General features: G+C 44.2%; 1 protein-coding gene across 4 annotated transcripts in view; it reads right to left on the reverse strand.

The window, feature by feature from the left end:
- Window positions 1-19,525, reverse strand: part of ABHD2 (abhydrolase domain containing 2, acylglycerol lipase) — a 107,263-nt gene that overhangs the window by 69,537 nt on the left and 18,201 nt on the right. The window contains exons 1-3 of one of the 4 annotated variants that reach the window (XM_059912507.1): window positions 15,366-15,438; window positions 13,244-13,342; window positions 10,518-10,717 (exon numbers count right to left, since the gene is read on the reverse strand). In XM_059912507.1, the coding sequence (XP_059768490.1) occupies window positions 10,518-10,711 (194 nt within the window). In that variant the 5' untranslated portion in view covers window positions 10,712-10,717; window positions 13,244-13,342; window positions 15,366-15,438. Of the gene's footprint in view, window positions 1-10,517; window positions 10,718-13,243; window positions 13,343-15,365; window positions 15,439-19,525 lie in introns of those variants that run through there. The other 3 variants (XM_059912506.1, XM_059912508.1, XM_059912505.1) reach the window with 3 other exon arrangements.

The following is a 19,525-nucleotide window of genomic DNA, read 5'->3' on the forward strand; positions in this document are numbered from 1 at the left end:
TTGCTTAAAGGATGGATTTCACTGGCTCATGCTCACACCAACCTCTCTGTCTTTTCTTCTTTCCAAACCAACTCATCTTTCAGGATCACACAAGACCTCAACATCCAAGCCACCATAGTACCATCTCCCTCTTTCCCTAAACTCCTTTACCACTTACCTGAATTACTCATTCTGACACTTAATCACCTGGGTTCCTACCAAAACTACCTAAAAACATTAGGGTGCACTGACTCTGTGCAAAGCAGCAGCCATAAAGAATAAAGGAAATTTTAAGATGGTGTCTGTCCTTAAGCCTCTCAGAATATAGAAGAGAGATACACACATGGAAAGATATCATTTATATCCCTGTTGTTAGGTAGGCACCAAAGGGACAGAAGAAGAGTGAAAGTCAGAGAATGCTGGAAGAACTAGGATGTGGGGAGGCCTTGAGGGATGAAGAGGACTTTGATGCGCAGAGGAGGTGGAAATACGAGAAAAAGGGTTCTGTGTGTATGGGAGGGGACGAGTGTGGTATACACACAGAGAACAGACTGGAAGAGCAGGTTACTAAATATTAACTAACTTTAAAAAATACATATTTATGTATTCACTGAGAAGAATCATCCTTTATTGAAATGCTAAGGAAGGAAAAGTCTGTACTCTTATGGCTTGGCAGATTTCAAGTTTAAAAAACATACATGGGGAATTCCCTGGTGGTCCTGTGGTTAAAACTCGGCTCTTTCACTGCCGTGGGCCCGGGTTCGATCCCTGCTCAGGGAACTAAGATCCCACAAGCCATGTTGCGTGGCCAAAAAAAAAAAAAAAAGAAAAAGAAATTAAAAAAAACAAACAAACATGGAGTTTCTCACTTCATATTAATAAGGAATTAATGTTCAAGCTTTTGTTATCTGGCTGAAAACACCAGTTCTGGAGAATTTGGTGCCACATGTCAACAGGAAAGTCAGGTTGGTTGGCAATGGCATTAGTACTCAGTGGAAACATGGAAAAACACACAACCTGCTGCTTCTTGTGGACCTCTCTGTTCCCACAAGGCCAGAGACGGTTTGGGATCAACCACTGACCTCCAGGCTAGGAGGTTTCCCAAATGCTCCGGATTATAGACTCTTAATGTCTACCTCAGAAATTAAGCCCTCCAACTTGACGCCAAGGCACCCTCGCTGACCGAGAGCCCTCACTCTATGATTAGAAACGACATGGGGTGGAGATTTAGGGTGGTTCACGAGCTGCCACAAGGGCTGACTCATTTCCAGGGCTTGTGGTGACACTGCACCGCAGGCAGCCGCCTTGGGCAGAGGAAGTGCTTGCTCTGAGGAGGACACAGCCCTTGAGAGAGGGCACTGCTCAGCCTGGCAGACAGTTACTTGGGGTGCTAACAGGGATGGCATCTCATCCAATCATGTGAAACATCAATTCGTTAAGGATTACAGCTTTCTGTACGAGTAAAAGCTTCGCTTCCTAGAATTTCACGGAGGGGTAGATTTCCTTAGAAATCCAGGAAGATGCTTTCCTTGAGTTAACCACCAAGCAGATTCTGATCCTAAAACCCAGTCCCCCCAACAGACTCCATTTGCACAGAAGGTATCCTCGAGGCTGCTGCAGAGAACTGGGGGCTTCCAAAATAGGTCGCTTTACACACCGCTGCTTCAGACAAAGATGAAGTAAAACTGCAGTCAGCTCTTAACCCTCTACACCGCTGGATGGCAACAGGGGCAGTTAGAGTTTAGAAATCATATTTATTAACCCTCTAGAACACACTTTCAAAGTCAGGTTGTTGTCTTAATTATACGTTACTAGTAAAGCATATACTGCTTTGTAGTATCGAGCGTACTGTCATAGTGAAGGGAGCTGTGCCGTGGAGCAGGCAGACAAAAGGATTAGTTTGACATCGAGCCTAGTCTGGGAAAGACTGAAAGAGAGGGTGACTTGGCAATGGGACCGGCCTTGCACGGAGCAGAGGCCCACTCGCCCATCCATATGTGCTGGGTTTGACACCGTTGTGATGGAATCAGCTGTAACACATGCTTCTTTTGCCTTTTTGAAGGCATGGTAGAGCCCTGAAGAATAAACTCAGGCATGATGAACAGGGGAATAGGTTGGTCATACGTTTCTGGAAACTGAAATTGACTGCTTTAAGGAGTGCACGGCACGTGGGAGATGTGCTGCCTTCCATCTGAACTAAATCAAAGAAGTCTTGAATATTCTGGATTTGGAAGCTTTTAGATCTTTCAGCAATTCCTGCATGAAGGCACAGAGTCTCTAACAAGAAGCTACAACCTGTACCAAGGTTAGATAAAGTGGATGAATTTCTCCACAGGCTCAGCTTGCTCATCTTAATTCAGTACAAGAGGCCTCAAAGATGGTAGCACTTTCCTCCTGGCCTCTTGGATAAGTGACCTACTAGGGCAGAGACAGTACAGGTGGGCAACAGCCAAGAGTTAAATTAAACCTGACCACTGGCGAACTGAACACCTACCCCTAATGCATACCTCCTTATAAAAACCTCACCATCTGATGGCAGAAGACAGTAACAGAGGGTGGCCAACGCATCCCCGTTTGTGTGGTACTTCCCTGGTTTTAGCATCGGAAGTTCCATATTCTGGGAAACCTATCAGTCCTGGGAAAACCGGGACGTTTGGTCAGCCTAGTAACAGAGGACAGTAGCCAAGGTTTAACAACTCAACTTTCTCACCTTGACCGCTTTGGTTTGGGCCATGTCATCAGAAACAAGCAATTTTAAGATGAAGTCACCTGAGAACGTGTCCTCACTGAAGCTAACCATCAATAATCAGTCTCAACAGAGATGATTTTGAGTCTTTCATCTTTCAAGAACTCTCTTGTAATGTAAGTTTCCCAAAAATGTGCTTGAAGGTCTGGTGCTTACATAATAAGCCCACCAGAGCACTACAGATCCACTTATCAATTGTTAATGGTTTACCACAAGCATCTAAGGAAATATTTACACAGTTCTTAAAATGGGTAAAATCAGGTCAAGAGAATTAAGACTCTTGGCAATTAGGAGATTATCCTATAAAAAGGACAAAGTTTTAGTGTTCAGCCAAGGAGGAAAGGATCTAAATCTGATTTGGAATGTCTCTGGGAACAAGAGGGAATTAAGAATTTAAGCCCAAGATAATCAAATTCTTTTCAACTTTAACTCACTATAAATAAGCAGTGCTGGCTCCAGAATATCTATCTACCCAGGAGGGGCCTAGGGGTGACAATCTGACTGGAAGGGGACATGTGAAGCTGCTTTTGCATGGTGTTTTATTTAAGACTGAGAAAACACCAATTGTCTATATCCAAGACCCTTGCCCTAGCTTCCCCTGTGATGCTGCCACTGCAAATAGACAGTAAAATAAAAAGGAGGCAAGGAAGGAAATGGGAAGGGGAGTAGGAGTTTATATACGGAGTCCTTTGCCCTTTAGATTTGGAAAATAATTCCATATACCGCAGTATCAGAGAGATCTGAATTAGTGCTTTTCTGTTGAGTACTTCTAATTATTTAATATGTCCTTGGTACATGAGGACAAAAATAGTGTATCTTGCATATATATAGTATTTTTATATATAGAATCAGGCTTTTATTTGGGGTACATATAAGAAAAATGAATATTACTGTTAGGAGGGGAATGTGTACGACTGCAACAGAGAGGGAATTGGTATTGCTTGAGAGAAGAAATAATTAGGAAGCACAGTTGTGCAGAAACCAATAATATTTTTTGTTTTTGTTTTTGTTTTTTGGTTGTGCCGTGTGGCATGCAGGATCTTAGTTCCCCGACCAGGGGTTGAACCCACACTCCCTGCAGTGGAAGCTTGGAGTCTTAACCACTGGACTGCCAGGGAAAAATCCCTAAAAATTTTGTTCACAATGAAAAAGTTTTTAAAAATGACCTTTTAAAAATACCTCCCAACAATGGAGTCTCAGAGAAGTAGATCTTCAAATGTTCATTAACCAAGACTAACGGAGGACCACTGGCAGGAAACTAAAAATATGGACTAATTATGATGAGAACAACATTTCAATAGGATTCTTGTTTGGAGTGTGTACTCTTGGTGAGTGAGGAGAGAAACAGAAAAAAACCACAGAAGATGAACCCATTACGATCCATGGAAAGGTCATGGGGTTTCTGCCATTCTCTTATGAGTGTCTGAAGCAGCTTCAAAGAGGAAATGCTCAGAAAGGGCACCATGGCATAGGTGAGTCAACTACTATTTTTGACTTGGTGTTGGAATAGGTGTGACCCTCTTCTTCAAGTTTCAGGTATCTCTCAAACTCACAGAGAATAATAACATCCAGTTCTTATTAATACAGGTGGCAGCTGGTTGCAGAAGAAACCCATTACCTTTTTGTCTCTGGGGAAGAAAGGACCCACAGACATGTGGCTGAGGTTTTGATCACACTGCTTCCCTTCTCCAGACCCTGTAGGGACACACAGATGTCTCTTGCAGCCAATAAAAACACCTCAGCTATCCGCTTTCAGGCTTGTCTATTAGCTAAGTGCTCCATCACATTCCTCCTAAATGCCTTCATCTTCAGCTATACCACGACCCATACTGACAGGCCTGCTAATGAATGAAAAAGCAGAAGCCTGGCTTCCCACAGGGAATATATACATTTTAATAGCAGGCTTCCAGAGATGGGGCACCTGCTTCCTGCCTTCGTTTTCTAACCAGGACCTGGTGATGGAAAATACAAGGGAAGGGCAGAGGCTGCAAACTGCCTTTCTGCATAGACCTGGGGTTGCCCTGACTTAATTTAAGACCAAACAACCAATCTATCTTCTTTCAGAGACAGCATGGTGACTTCCTAATAAACAAAACTTGATCAGAGCCGAAGGTACACCTGATTCCCTGGAGAGCCCCTGAGCAGCATTGATTGCATAAGCTGGAAACAGTGTGGTTTCTTTCGCCTGAGCACGTGGCAGTCACCAAAATGGGAACATCCCTCATCTACACCTGTCTATGGAAAACGAGAGACAGAACGGCATTATACTTAAAGATTTGGCATTGCTAGGAATCCTGTTCTGTCTGGTCAAGAGTATGGCTCTTGATTTGGGGGTACATATACTCCACTGATGAAGAAAAGAGACAGACACAGATCCCTAAAGAACAAGATGAAATGTGCTAAACGGACACAGAAGCTACATGCTGGGGAAACACGGGTAGGAAGATGGAAGAGGGTCTCATTCTGGCTGAAGAGGAGTTGGAGGAGGTCAGGCAAAGTTTCTCAGAATTGAAGTTATTTAAAGTTTTTCTTACAGGGTAAGGAGGTATCTTGGTGGAGAGAGAAAGAAGGGATTTGGGGGAGCCAGGGATGAAAACCTAAGGGGCAGGCACTTAACGGGCAGTGGGAGAACGCCATGAGTGGTAAGGCAGGCCAGGTAGGCTGGGGTCACACTGTAGCACCCTGGGTGCTGGCCTGCTTGAAGAACCCAATTCAAGTGGTATTGTGACAGAGTGGGGCAGAGGCAGGGAGGTGACTCGGGACACTCCTGTAAAGCACAAGGGAGTGGCAGTTACACAGGTGACTATATATGCAAAAGGCCCCGAGCTGTATACTTAAGGTTTGTGTATTTTAATATATGTAAATGATAGCTCAAAAAAGTCCTTAAAAAAAACAAAAGCCCATGGGATCCAGTGTCCCCTTGTCTTAGAGCAAGGGGAGTGGGAATAGTTAGGAGAGGGCAGACACACAAGAAAATCCTTCTCTTTGGGTTCTTGCCCTTACCTTGTAGCCAGGGCTCCCCAACCCCAGGGTCCTTCCCGCAGGAAACTCTTGCGGTGCTTGGTGATAATGCAGTGGTCCTAGACTCAGAGGATGTTAGTACTGAAAGGGTACTGCAGGAAAGCTACCTGTTTCATTTTATTATTTTATTATTTTAATTTTAATTTTTTTTCTGGCTTAAGTAGCAGAAATTATTTCTCACAGTTTTAGAGGCTGGAAGTCCAAGATCAAGGTGTAAGCCAATCTGATTCCTGGTGAGAGCTCTTTTCCTGGCTTGTAGAAGGCCACCTTCTTGCTGTGTCCTTATATGGTAGAGACAGAGCACTGGTATCTCTTCCTTTTCTTACAAGGGCACTAATCCTATCATGAAGGCCTCATCCATATGACCTCATTTAACCCATATTATCTCTTAGAGGTCCCATCTCCAAATATCATCACATCAGGAGTTAGGGCCTCAACATACGAATTTGGGGAGGGACACAATTCAGTCCATAGCACAACCCATTTCCCAAGCCACACTGGGATGGTTCAATGTGAGTTAGAATGGGAAAAGAGGTAGTATACACAGCCAGAATAATGGGGTCAATCAGCCCTGTTTTTTTCATGCATTACAGTTAAAGAATTACTATCAGAAACACTCAACCTTTTCTTCATGGCTTAAAACTAGAGATATGTGTAAAGCATAGCTCTAGAATGTTCCCCTCTTCATGGCTCTGTGACTTTTAGTCACTGAGTCATTCACCCCCAACAAAAAGCTGGGGTATTAGAAGTCTACGTGGTGTCTGCCGCATGCATAAATAAAAAGAATATTGATGCTGTCTTGGGTAGTACTTTCCTATCATAGCTTCATGATGAGAAGTAGCTTTGTAAGACTGTTTCATTTTATACACAAGGAAACCAAGGATCAGAGGGCCTGTCACTTGGTCCAGGGTTCTCCAGCTAGTTTAGAAGAAGACCTCAGTTTGTATCCTAATCTACATTTCAAATCAAGCCTTTTTCTCTACACCACTGCTGCCAACGGCCATTAGGAAATCTGAATGGTTGATAGAATTCTGAAGCTGTTAAAAATCAAATATTAGAAGATATGTAGGAGCATGGACAAATGTCCACGGTATACCAAGTGTTTTGTTTTGTTTTAATTTTTTGACTGCGCCACAAGGCATGTGGGATCTCAGTCAGTTCCCCCGCAGGGGATCGAACCTGCACCCCCTGCATTGGAAGTGCAGACTCTTAATCACTGGACCGCCAGAGAAGTTCCCAGGGAACACAAAGTGTTAAAGCAGGTTACCAAATGCTATACATGCCCCTGACTTTGTTGGGGGAAAGTATCTGCAGCAGAAAAAAACCCACAGGGGTGATGACCAAAGTAGTAATGATATGAATCTCTGAGGAGGAGACTTACAGATGATTTTTGTATGTTTCACTTTATTCTCCATTTAAAAAAATGAATATGCATTAAATTTTTTATTCGGGAAAAAAACGGAGATCTGTATCATCATCTACATTTTCTCATAATACTGATTTGAGCTTTTAGTTTGCTTGTTTCACTAAAAGCAAACACTTCTTGAGAACAAAAAACCGGAATTGCTAGGTAAATATTGATCTGTTGCTAAGTGAACAAGAGACATATCATCCCATCTTAGAAAAGTTTTCTTCCAGACATTAAAAGGTTCACTTCTAATGTATCTTTGGATAGGTGATCTCAAAACAGATTTAAAAACTGACTTCAGTGCTGAAAGGAGGGAAAAAAAAATCCCTATTCTCCTAACAGGTTTTCGATGTTCACCTTTCACCGACTTTTTTTTCTACACCAGAACAGCAAGAGACTATGTCCTGATTCCGGACATAAGTCATAATAACTGGCCACTTTCAGTCGGGGTTACTGAGTAACACCATTAACTTGTTGTAAATCAATTAACTGACATTTCTAGCCTAGATGATTGTTTGTGAAGGCTGCAGACAGGCTTCCTCTGGGAAAAAAAAATCTTCAAAGTCCCAGGAGAAGCACTTTTACCCATAACAGATATGTTTCCTGCCCTCAGCTTCAAATATATGGAAGGCTGTTACAAACACGCCACACAGAGAAAGAACATCAAGGCCACTGGCTTCCGACAGTAATTAAAATAGAAAGAGGGTCATGCAGGAATCGGAAGGCCACTCTGGGGCCAGTCCTGCTAGAGACTCTTGTCGTGGGCTGGCCCCTCACTGCTCTCGGCTTCCTCTCTCTCACCTGCACCCTGAGAAAGGTCTCTGTCCCCCTCCCTGTGGACAGGAAGGAAGCCAGCTCTGGGGTCACAGACTTGGGTCCAGTCTCCGCCTCTGCTACTCCTCATTTCCCCATCCTTAAAATGAGAGGAAAAATGAATCCAACCTCAAAGTTGTTAAGAGGATTAAATGGCATAATGCCTATGAGAGATACTCAAAATTTTAAATGCAGTAATGTGGATGAGAGAGTAACAGGAAAATATTTTGGTGATATGCTACGTGAACACAGGATATAGTTTTTCCCAAAATTAAGAGTATAAATAAAAAATAAGAACCTAGTTAAAAGATGGAGGGGAAAAGTAAATCCTTTTGCCCTTTAATAATCATTTGTCACGATCAAGTCAGAGAATGTGGGTGTTTGGCATTTAGCTGTTTTAAGTAATGTTCCAACGTGCTCTAGAGGGCTGGTCCTGTGCTCAACAGGACAGGTCTTGGAAGTACATAGTTTCTGGGGAATTGTCACAGCCACCTTCAAACCATAGCTGAGTCCTAAACATGCATCAGTTCTGCCTTTAACCTAGGCTGACCTCCACCCCTCCTTGATTTGTGTTCACCAGGAAGGAGCGTGGCAACTGGTTAATGAAGGGGGTGGTGGGAGAGGGTGGCCAAAGCCACGAGGTCCAAGGAGACTGTGACCAGGGATGCACTTCCATCGCAGGAGGGAGGGTGGGGGCAATCGCAATAGAGGTCACGTAGCACCAGGACAGTTCCATAGGCTCATTGAGAAAGAGTGCCAGGAAGGGGAAAAAGCAAAGAGAAACTATTGGACTTATGTCTCTGGGTATTTTTCAAAGAAAACAAGAAAAGAGGTTAAGAAAAACCCCTGCCAAAATCAGCTTTTTTTTTTTTTTTAAACACTTTGAACAATTAGTGTGGAATCAAACCTTACGTGATGTTTATCCAGAGCCTGGACAGGAGCAACTTTCCCAGGGCTTCCTCTAATTACTTAGGAACCAATGCTGGGTGGAAATGTGTACTCATCTGCCTATAATCTTGTAGCTCTTTTAATATCTTGGTTTTCAAAAGCTCTCTACAAAGAGAAGACCTGGGAACTGGGTCTAACTGCGTCCCACTCAATCTGAAATCGGGTGCAAATGTTCCTTGCCAGATGAGTGAATTATCTAAATTAAGTATGGAAGAAAAATGCTGGACAATTTTGAAAACATACCGATTCTGTGTACGCTCCTCAGAGAGGAGCGTTTTCAATGCAAACACTGCTTGCTAAGAACACCACGTCCTTGATAATGGTTGTGGAGCCTACTGTAATGTAAAGTCCCTTCAGCAGGGGCGGGTCCAAATTTACTATGATGACATTTATATGGTACATGGCAGTCCACAGGTGTTAGGCAATATGACGGAGTTATAAGTCTCTCTCGACTTGATAGCAACTTTTTGGAGTCATGGCATTATTGTTACAACTACGAGCAAACTGTACACAAACACCCAAAACACCTGCAGCCCACAGCTCTTCACCCGTGGGTAACAGCACATGAAAATGAACTAGACAACCAAAGAGGACAAAGCAAGAGCCCAAACTCTCAGGTGTCTCTGCTGCCCATCTGCTCTTAGAAGGGAATCATTCACCCAACAGAGGCGGTGAGAGGTTATACCGGGATAGAGGGAAGAGCTTCTGCTACTGTCCACTGAGTATTAGAAACTTTGTTAGGTGCTCCGGGGACACGGTTGGGATAAGACAGCTCTCCGAGCAGCGTCCATCTGAAAAGGCACACCTGGCAGAGTGGACTAAGCTTGAAGAGGCACAAACAAGGTGAAGCAGCAATGACGAGGAAGGAGGAAGGAACTAAGACCCCGGAGAGCGTGGACTGCTTCACGTGAGAGGCTTGTCCCAAGCGCTGCAGGAAGACGGAGTTATTCAGAAGACATCAACAGGGGAAGATGTCACGACGCATCTCCTGAAAACAGCACGTGTGATGTGGAATGCAGATACCCTTTGTTTTACAACTACGGTTTCCTCTATCAGAAGCAGTGCTCACCCCTGCCACCCCCAAAACACAGACCTGGGGCTTCTGCAGGGAAATCTGGTTCACTTGCAATGAAAACCCTCTCTTTAAGTGGATTCTCTTAGTTAATGCTCAGTATATTTTTCAATAAGGCAGAGGGACAGTACCCAATGAATGAGCCTGTGCTTTTTTTGCTCATTAATTATTTTGGGTCAGGATGATTTCTCTGTCTTAGAACTGGCAACAGAGCATTTGATAAAGGGCTAGAATATTGTCTAAGCTTTCTGTATCTACCTAAAAATGACAACTGTTTTCTGCAAAGTCCTTGTCGTGGATGATGACACCACACCGTGGAGGAAGGGATGTTTCCAGGCAACAAAGATCTGAGGCTGTCTCCTACCCGCCAGTATTCGAACGCCAGGCTCCTATTGAGACGTGGCTACTTTAACACCAATGACACTATTTTACATGGATGCCTTGAGGACACATTGTGAGAAAGTTCTTCTTTGAACACTGCAAAGACAGATGAGCAGGTGGGTGTACAGGTGGGTTTGAGGTCTACTCACTCTTTGGTCAGAAGAGGACAGGACTTGAGCAGGAAGCACGAGAGCCCCGAGTCCTGGAAGTAGAGTTCAGGCGGGGCCGTGGGGCTCTTCAGGTTCAAACACCGGACAATCACATACAGCACAGCAGCCACTGCGGCCAGCTTCACCCCGTCAAACACGGCCGGGAGCTCGGGGGTCTCCAGCATGGCATTCATCTTGATCTGGGGAGCAGGGATACAGGCAGGTTTAGAAGCACGTGGGGAGGGGAGGAGCCCACCACACAGAGACAAAGCCAGCGATCACCTGTCACGATCCAGATGTGCCCGCAGAACCCACCCTGGCCGATTCCCATCGGTGCCTTACAAGTGCCAACAGACTGGCAACAACCCAGATCACGAACAGTCCTGAGCACTAATAAACTGGGCTGGGTGGTGTTTTTTTTTAATGTAATGAACGTTTATTTCTAAGATGAGAGAATTGGAAAATGCTGAGAATAGCGTCCTGTTGAGAGCAGGAGAAAGGAGTCCAGTCGGAGAGGTACAAGGGGGGCCAGGAGGAGAGCTTTGATTTCTGTTACCAGGCAACCTTGAATCTCTCTGCAGACTTAACCTGCACCTGGAGCACCAGCTGCACGTGAGGTGCTGTGTTTACAGCCTTGGACAGAGACGTGAGATGGGACTGCTGCTGCCACCAGGTGAGGCTGTACTGCCTGCTGGCCTCACCTCTGTTTTCAGAGCAGGAAGGGCCTGATTCAGCCACCTGCTCCTTTGGAGGCAGCCCTGGTGCTGGAGCCAAGTTCAGGCTCAGCCCAGGTTGCAGTGGTTCTTGCTCCTGGGAGTTGTAGGCAGTGTGAAATGGAACTTGGCCACATTTTTCCCCACCGAAGGCAACTGACTATGGCCGTTAGTCCAAAATTGGGCTAAAAGTGGACCAAATTCAACTGCTAGACCAAAATTAAAAACTGGAGTACGGAAAACGTACATGCATATCTGGCTTTTCATCTTCTCAGGTAGCTTTATTTTGTACACAGAACACACACACACACCCCACTCCAAACATAAAAAACCAAACATCAACAGCAACAAAACTTCATCCTCTTCCTTGCTGCAAGGCAGGAAAACAGAACATCAGCTGTTACCTTAAAAATCAGGGAAACCACAAGCTAACAAAAAGGAGAAAACGGTAACTCTGGCAGCCAAGGTAGCTATGGCAACAGCTTCCCCTGGAATGGTTTCAAGTAGCCTCTGCTAAAAACAGCATGAGAACTCTGGTGGCCAACGGTGCAGACAGAAGAGGCAAGACAAAACAATCTCTCAAAAACATGTTTGGGGCATAACCGAATGAACTCATTTGAGACCTACAGCCAGGCCAGAGAGGTCTCAGAAGCCCTTTTCTAAAATCGAGGTGATTTTGGCAAATACAGGACCCAAACACACTGTAGACGATCTCTGGCAGGGGTTCCAACTCAGTGAGGAAAGGCAATCAAAGATCCCACAAGTATCATATGATATCACTCATATGTGGAATCTAATTTAAAAAAAGAAATAAATGAACTTGTTTACAAAACAGAAACAGACTTACAGATATTGAGAACAAACGATGGTTACCAAAGGGGAAAAGTGCGGGGGTTGGGGGGGGAATAAATCAAAAGCTTGGGATGAACACACACACACCACTATATATAACACAGATAACCAGCAAGGACCTCCTGTACAGCACAGGGAGCTCTAGTCAGTATTCTGTGATAACCTATATGAGAAAAGAATCTAAAAAAGAATGAATATATGTATATGCATAACTGAATCACTTTGCTGTAAACCTGAAACTAACACAACATTGTAAATCAACTATACCCCAATTAAAAAACAAAAAAGATCCCAGCTCCTTAACTCACCATCAGGGCAAGAAAATAATTTTTTAAAATTTATCTGGCATGATTTAGAATCAAGGCTGGACCTCAGAATATACTTTTCAGCTGCATCAACCTTTGACCTTTTATGAGCTGACAGTTTCCTTAAAACTTAACTTCTGGGGACATGTCATCTCACTCCTAGGGCAAATTCCCCAAAGGCTGTTCCCCAAACCCTTAAAACAAGGATTCTTTTAACTTGGGGTCTGTAGGTCCCCTATGGAATTCTAAGGTCCAGGAACTCCCTGAAATTATACATGAAAGTGTGTGTATCTGTAAGTTTTCTGGGAAGAGAGTCTGCAGATTTAATCAGATTCTTCAAGGGGCCTGTGACCTAAAAAGTACACAGCACCGCACTCAAAGATGCTCCAGGGGTTCCACCTGTGGCCCCTGTCCCTCATCTCTCCAAAGCCCTGCCACCTATGCCAGTCAAACCGACGATAAACAACCAACCAAGAAGACACAGCTTGTTAATAGGGATTTAAAAAAATATATATTTTATTGAAGTATAGTTGATTTACAATGTTGTGTTAATTTTAATAGGGATTTTTAAGTGTAGTTAGCGAAGGGCCAAAACCAAAACCTAGCAGGAATTCCAGTTTCTCTGACATGATGCTGGTGATATGGAACTGAAACAGACATCCTTCTTGTCCCCTTGGTTGCAAAGAGAGGAGAGGAATGCATTGGATGGCTTGACCAGTTTCCTGGCTGGTCTAGAGTAGACTTATTGAATTAAAAATGTACAAGAAGTCCCTCTGTCCCCACTTCCACTCACTACTTACTAATGTCAGGGAAGGTGGGGAGAAGAAGCAAAAATAAGAGTCTCGCCAATATGTACCTACGTCACCAGTTCCTCTCTACTGCGAATATGAACTGTTCTTGAAAAGCTGTACAGCTGGGCCGGTCAGGTCAGATCTCATTCGATTTAACCTAAAAGCTGAAAAGATCAGATGGTGATGTTTTAAAGGCTGAGAAAGAAGCAATTTAAGTGAAATATAAGCATAGTCTAAGTTTTTCTGCATTTAAAGTCTTTAGGGAAAAAGACAATTTCTTTAATTAACACATGTGATGCACTCTTGGCTGTTTGGACAGACCTGCTGGTGAAGCCTCTGTGAATCCACAGACTGACGGGCTCTCTGTGGTTTCCAGGACAAGTTATCTGCTGTGTTCAAAACTCTGGCTAACGCAAACTCACACTGCTTTTGTCCTTTATCTTGTAACATAATCTTCAGAAACACCTGACAGGTACCATCTCTGTGTGACCAATGAAATAACTTAGTCAGGTTTAGGTCAAGACAGCAGGCAGTTGACTTGTTCCATCTCTCCCAAATATACAGCTACGACAGGAAAAAATAGGAGCTGAGAAAAGTAAAAGGGCACAGATGGGCTCAAAAACACAGTTCCAGAAACAGAACAGAACTGAAAGTAATGAGTGGGGAGCCGTAACACCTGCCAGATCTGGTCCATACTGGGAGCTGGAGGCTGGCTACTCAGGGCCATCCGGAGCTAAAAGTGCTCACCGTGAGATGGGGAACCAGAGTCAGGACCACTGGGCTAAAGATCTGTGGCTTCGAAAGCAGCAGAGGAAACACAAGAGAGAAAGGGGTGGGGGAGGGACAGCCAGTGTTTATATAGCACTATCTATGTGCCAAGCTCTGCTCTTCATACTTTACCCATCCTAACGCTATTAATTGTACCTCTGAGGTAGGTACTATTATTATCCCCATTTTACAGATGACGAAACTGAGGCATAGAAAACTTGAGTAACTTGCTCAAGGTCACACAGCTAGTAGGCAGAGAAACCAAGATTCATACCAGGCTCCAAAGAGTGTGCTTTTAACCACTACGTTGTGTGAAAGCAGGAAAAGTAAAGAAAGAGAGAAACAAGAAAGAAAGTGGATAGTACCTGAAAACACAAATGAGACACCAAAAGCTTGCTCAAGTTCATGCGGCTATAAAATAGTAGAGCTGGTATTCAAGCCCAATTTTCTCTGATTCGATCACACCAAAATGATTTAAAAAGAAAATGAAAGCCAGTTGAAGGGGAGATTCAATTAACCTTCAGAGTAGCCTTGTTCAACTTCAACTTTTTATTATTTCTTCACATTCTGAGACAAATTAGCCACAGAGGACCAGGCTTTTTTGGGGAGGGGACTAAAGAGCAATGTCTCCAGCCACAACACAAGCTACATGACCTTTCCAGGGCTCGGCTGCCAACTAAAAAACAAGGGATGTGCCAGATCAGAGACCTTAAACTGGCAACCCATGGAATGGCAGTGCATTTGACTGGCATTTAACAAAACTGAATTTATTAGCTGCTAAGTTATAAACACCAGGAGATTTCAGATAAAAATCTGGATCTCTGGTTTCTCTTGAGAAAAAAATCCGAAGATTTGGCAACACGGATCCAGCGTTCTCACATGGCAGCAATGAATGGAGCTGGGCGGGGCTGCCCCTCTAGACAGGCCACGCTCCCTCCTGGTTGCCACAGTTCCCACCACTCCCTATCATGGTCCTCAACAATGACCTCTGGCCTACTTAATCATTGCTGGTACCTGAATGGTCCCTGAAGGCATCTGAATGTGCAACCCTTGCAGAAATCTAAGGTCCTTACTAGCCCTGGATAAGTCTACATTGATTGAATATTCAAAACATACACTACCAGTATATGTATAAATGATAAATTAATAAAAAACAATTATGGGAAGGCAGAGTAGCAAATAACAAGAGGTAGTATGTTTTATTTATTGATATTTACACTGATGTTTATTTACACCTTCACTCTTTCCCACAAACTATTGGAGATAGCTTCAAGAGAACGCTGAATAGGGGACTTCCCTGGGGGTCCAGGGGTTAAGAGTCCCTGCTTCCACTGCACGGGGCACGGGTTCAATCCCTGGTTGGGGAACTAAGACCCCACATGCCCCACACACACAAAAAAGAATGCTGAATAGACTTACACAGAGAAAGATTCAGAAAAGTGGCTGACTGCTGATTGCTTCCCGGTAAGAAAGTCTCTCCTCCTTTCTTTGAACAGAAACCTGGAAAATGCGCCTAGCTAGAAAAAACTAACTACAGATCCCAGGCTGCGTGGCAGGTAGGCGAGTCCGCGTGACTAAGTGCTGGCCAGTTCTGGCGGGGCTGCTCTACTTTCTGGGGAGACTCCTTAAAAGGAAGGGAGTTAACTCTTCTTCTGCCTTTTCCCCTCCCTGCCTCCTTGGAATGCAGACGACAGGGCTGCAACTCCGACAGCTATCTTGGGCTGCGAAGTGACCTCGAGGTCACTCTAGGAGCCACATGGAGAGGACAGCAGAGGAGGAAGACAGAGACCTGGGGTCCCTGATGTTTCCGTGGAGCCACCAGGTCAGACCCAGACTGCCTACCTCAGGAGTTCTCTTATGTAAGAGAATAAACCCTTGCATGTTTAAACCACTGTTATTTCTAGACTCTTCTAGTCTGTAATTTCTAATGACACAGGAGGAAGTACTATCTCCCCAAATCTTTATGGATGCTACCCTGGTCGGGTTATTATTAGAGCACAGGCAATTTTTCTTTTTCTTTTCCAAAATTCATAATGACTACAAATTTTTTTTTATTACAAAAAAAAAGCTTTAAAATAGCAACTAACAAAATCTAAAAAGAAATTAAGAGACTCTGTGAACAAGGAAAATACCTAGGTCAAAATATACAACTAGGGACTTCCCTGGTGGTGCAATGGTTAAGAATCTGCCTGCCAATGCAGGGGACACGGGTTCGAGCCCTGGTCCGGGAAGACCCCACATGCCGTGGAGCAACTAAGCTCGTGCACCACAACTACTGAGCCTGTGCGCCTAGAGCCGCTGCTCCGCAACAAGAGAAGCCACCGCACCGCAAGGAAGAGTAGCCCCCGCTCGCCACAACTAGAGAGAGCCTGCGCAGCAATGAAGACCCAATGCAACCGAAAATAAATAAATTAATATATATAAAAGATATACAACTAAGCATACGACTAAGCCTAGAATGTGTCTGAGCTTTCTGACTGCCAGGGGGAAAAGGGAAACCTAGTCAGACCTATGGTTTCTCCAAAATGCAGAGCTAATCCGTAGTACACGCTTCTTACCTCCAGAGAGCACGACAGATACGCAAAGAAAACAGGGTTCTTCTGGCACAGATTTATAAAAAAGAATTCTGCGGGACTTTACATAAGGGGACCTTGAGTGATGAGATAGGCAATGTCCTCCTACAACTTTTTTTAATAGCAAATGCAGTAGAGAATTAATTTCCTCAACGCTTGAAAAATGCCAAGGGTTTAAAATTGAATTCGATTTGGTGAAGGCAATCCTATGAGAGGTTTCTAATTATTACGGTCCAGATACAGAACCTTGAGCTGAAGTCCTGAGGAGCAGGGCGGTTCTACCGCATGTTGCTAGGGCCACCTTCCTTGAACTTCAGTGGGCTTAAGGACCTGATGACCTACTGTGTGCCTGGCACTGTACTAAGCATTGTGTAGAACCACAGTTAAGTCGAATTCTCATTTTAACTGGGGAGAAAAGAAGTTTATGTTAGGGCTACATATACTTTAGAAACTTGGGGACAAGAATAAGTAGCCCAGGAAAAAAATAAGTGGGGAAAGGACTTATGGAGCAGTCTGTATGAGAGAGATTTTGTGGTGTGTGTGCGTGTGTGTGTGCGTGCGTGTGCACGATATACATTAAACAAGGAATTAACTGGCAATTGTAGAATAAAACTCTTGATATTCATTTTAACTTACCTTGCTGCATTTTATTTTAGGGTCTTCTTTCTTTCTAAGTTTGACCTGCCACTAAAAATTAATATTCTGCACTTGTTCCAGACATAACAAACTTAGCTTCTATTGCACTATTTTGTGTGCCCCTTCTCCCTCTCTGGGCAGGTGAAATCCAGTTAAAGTGCACTTCAGGCAGCTTAGGGCTGGGTATGCGGAAGATGGAAAGGAGACATCTCCCCACCCACACCTCACACGCACCTGATCAGCACTTCCTCCACCCTAAGCCCCACACTTCCCTGCTCCCACCGCAGTCTTCTTATGAGTGAGATTTAGGTGCTGTAAATGATAGTTAAAATTTCATTTGTCTTCTCGACATTAACGAAGAAATCCAAGGTGCTGTCAAAGGCCCAGCAGTAAAGGAACTTTCGGTATTGCCCTCAGTCTCTAAGACAGGCTCCACTGGCATCTCCGCCAGTGCGAGGGCCTGGGCTTCTCGCTGTTCCCCCATGACTAAGGGCGTTATTTTAAGATGGAGGCACAGATTTAGCAAGAGACGCCCAGTCTGGGGGTTCTGAGACCTGGGTCCTCGTGCCTGCTCTGCCCCTTCTCAGCTGGTGACCTTGAACAAGTCCCTTAACCTTTCTGGGCCCTAAAGAACTCATTTGTAAAATGAGAGGATTAGATTAGAAGTCGATGATGCCAAAGGTCTCTCTCAGCTCAAAATTTCTGAGATTCTAGGGATAGAATTGCAGTCCTTGGCTAAAGAGCACAGGAAACGCTCTCTGTGCTCTGTAACAGAAGATAGCCCTGTTTTCCAGCCTACTTCATGGACCATTAAACAGTAAAACTCATAAGAACTAACAACGCTCAGGGCCTTTGTTCTTCCTTCAAATAAGTTAAACAGTTCTATATTTTCAGCTGTGCCATTTATGCCAATAATTCCATCATATTCATTCCACCTCCATGGGTGAGTGATGATCTCAGCCTAGGAATATTAATGTTCACTGAAAATCTAAAACTTACAGTAAAGAAAAAAACAAGCAGAGACCTCAAACACAGAAGACTCATTACCTGGTATAATGGGGTGAATATTGTTCCCCCAAAATCCACGTTCACCAGGGACCTGTGAATGTGACCTTGTTTGGATATAGGGTCTTTGCAGATATAATCAAGTTAAGATGGGGTCATACTGGTTAGAGTGGCCCTTAACCCCATGACTGGTGTCCTTGTAAGAAAAGAGAAATGTGGACACAGAACACAGAGGAGAGACCATATGAAGATGGCAGTAGAGACTGGGGTGATGCATCTCTGAACCAAGAACACCAAGGATTGCCAGCAACCACCAGAAGCTAGGAGAGAGGCAGGGAACAGATTTCCCTCAGAGCCCTCAAGAACCTGGCTGACACTCAGAACCTTGCCGACCCCTGATTTTAGACGTCTAGCCTCCAGAACTCTTACAGAATAAGCCCAAATGACCTCTCGTGACTCAGCTGTTCCATACCCCTGTTCTTCAGAGGATGAAGAGACCCTCTGCCACATTCTTTTGGAAGTTATCCAGACAAACTCCAACCAATACATACCAATAATCAGCTAACAACACGATACTCCCAGGCTACTTGTTAACACAAGGCAAATTGTATTCTGTGCACAAATGTTTACTAGCTTGGCCTCTTTGCCTCTGTGATTCAGTTGTCAGGACCATCCTTTCCTCTCCTGTTATAGGAAAGTGAGGGAGCCCAGAGACGGAGACATCACGGGCTGGGAGGGGAGGGCCCTCTTTCCCTTGCCACCCAAAGGACCTGACAAGTAAACTTCAATACATACATGGGTCCCATGGCAAATACTCCTCAAGGAAAACCAAACCAAACTCCTAAAGGATTCTCTTTAGCTCTCTTCCAATTCCAATCAGGTTGGAGAGGATTATGTTTAGGTTCAGGCCCTGGAGTGAGGTAACCCAGTGTCAAATCCTGGCCCCGCCAGTTCCGGTGTTTGTCTTTGGGCAAATTTCTTACCTCCTCTGGGCCTCCTTTGCAAACTGAAGGTATTAATACACAGAAAGTATTTTAAAACAATCCTTGACATACAGTAAGTGTCCCCCAAATATTAGCCATCCCATCCCCACCATTAAACTCTCCTCCATTTTGCCTAAGTAAACGCTAATCTGACAGAAATTACCGCAAAAGACACTCTTTCCCAGCTGACACAGAGGCCTCATCAGCAATGAAATAACTAGTGGATCCACTGCTTGGGCCTCCTCCAACAAGTTTAAAATTAATCCCAGGACACACTCTTGATTCTTCTAACGCGGAACCGTGTTAGACTTAATAAATTGTTGGATAGTGAGTGTTCATCATGAAGGTCCATTAACAGTTCCAAGGTGTGTTCTCGTTTCTG

Source organism: Balaenoptera ricei, chromosome 2 (genome assembly GCF_028023285.1).
Source record: "Balaenoptera ricei isolate mBalRic1 chromosome 2, mBalRic1.hap2, whole genome shotgun sequence".
In the NCBI taxonomy this organism is placed as follows: Eukaryota; Metazoa; Chordata; class Mammalia; order Artiodactyla; family Balaenopteridae; genus Balaenoptera; species Balaenoptera ricei.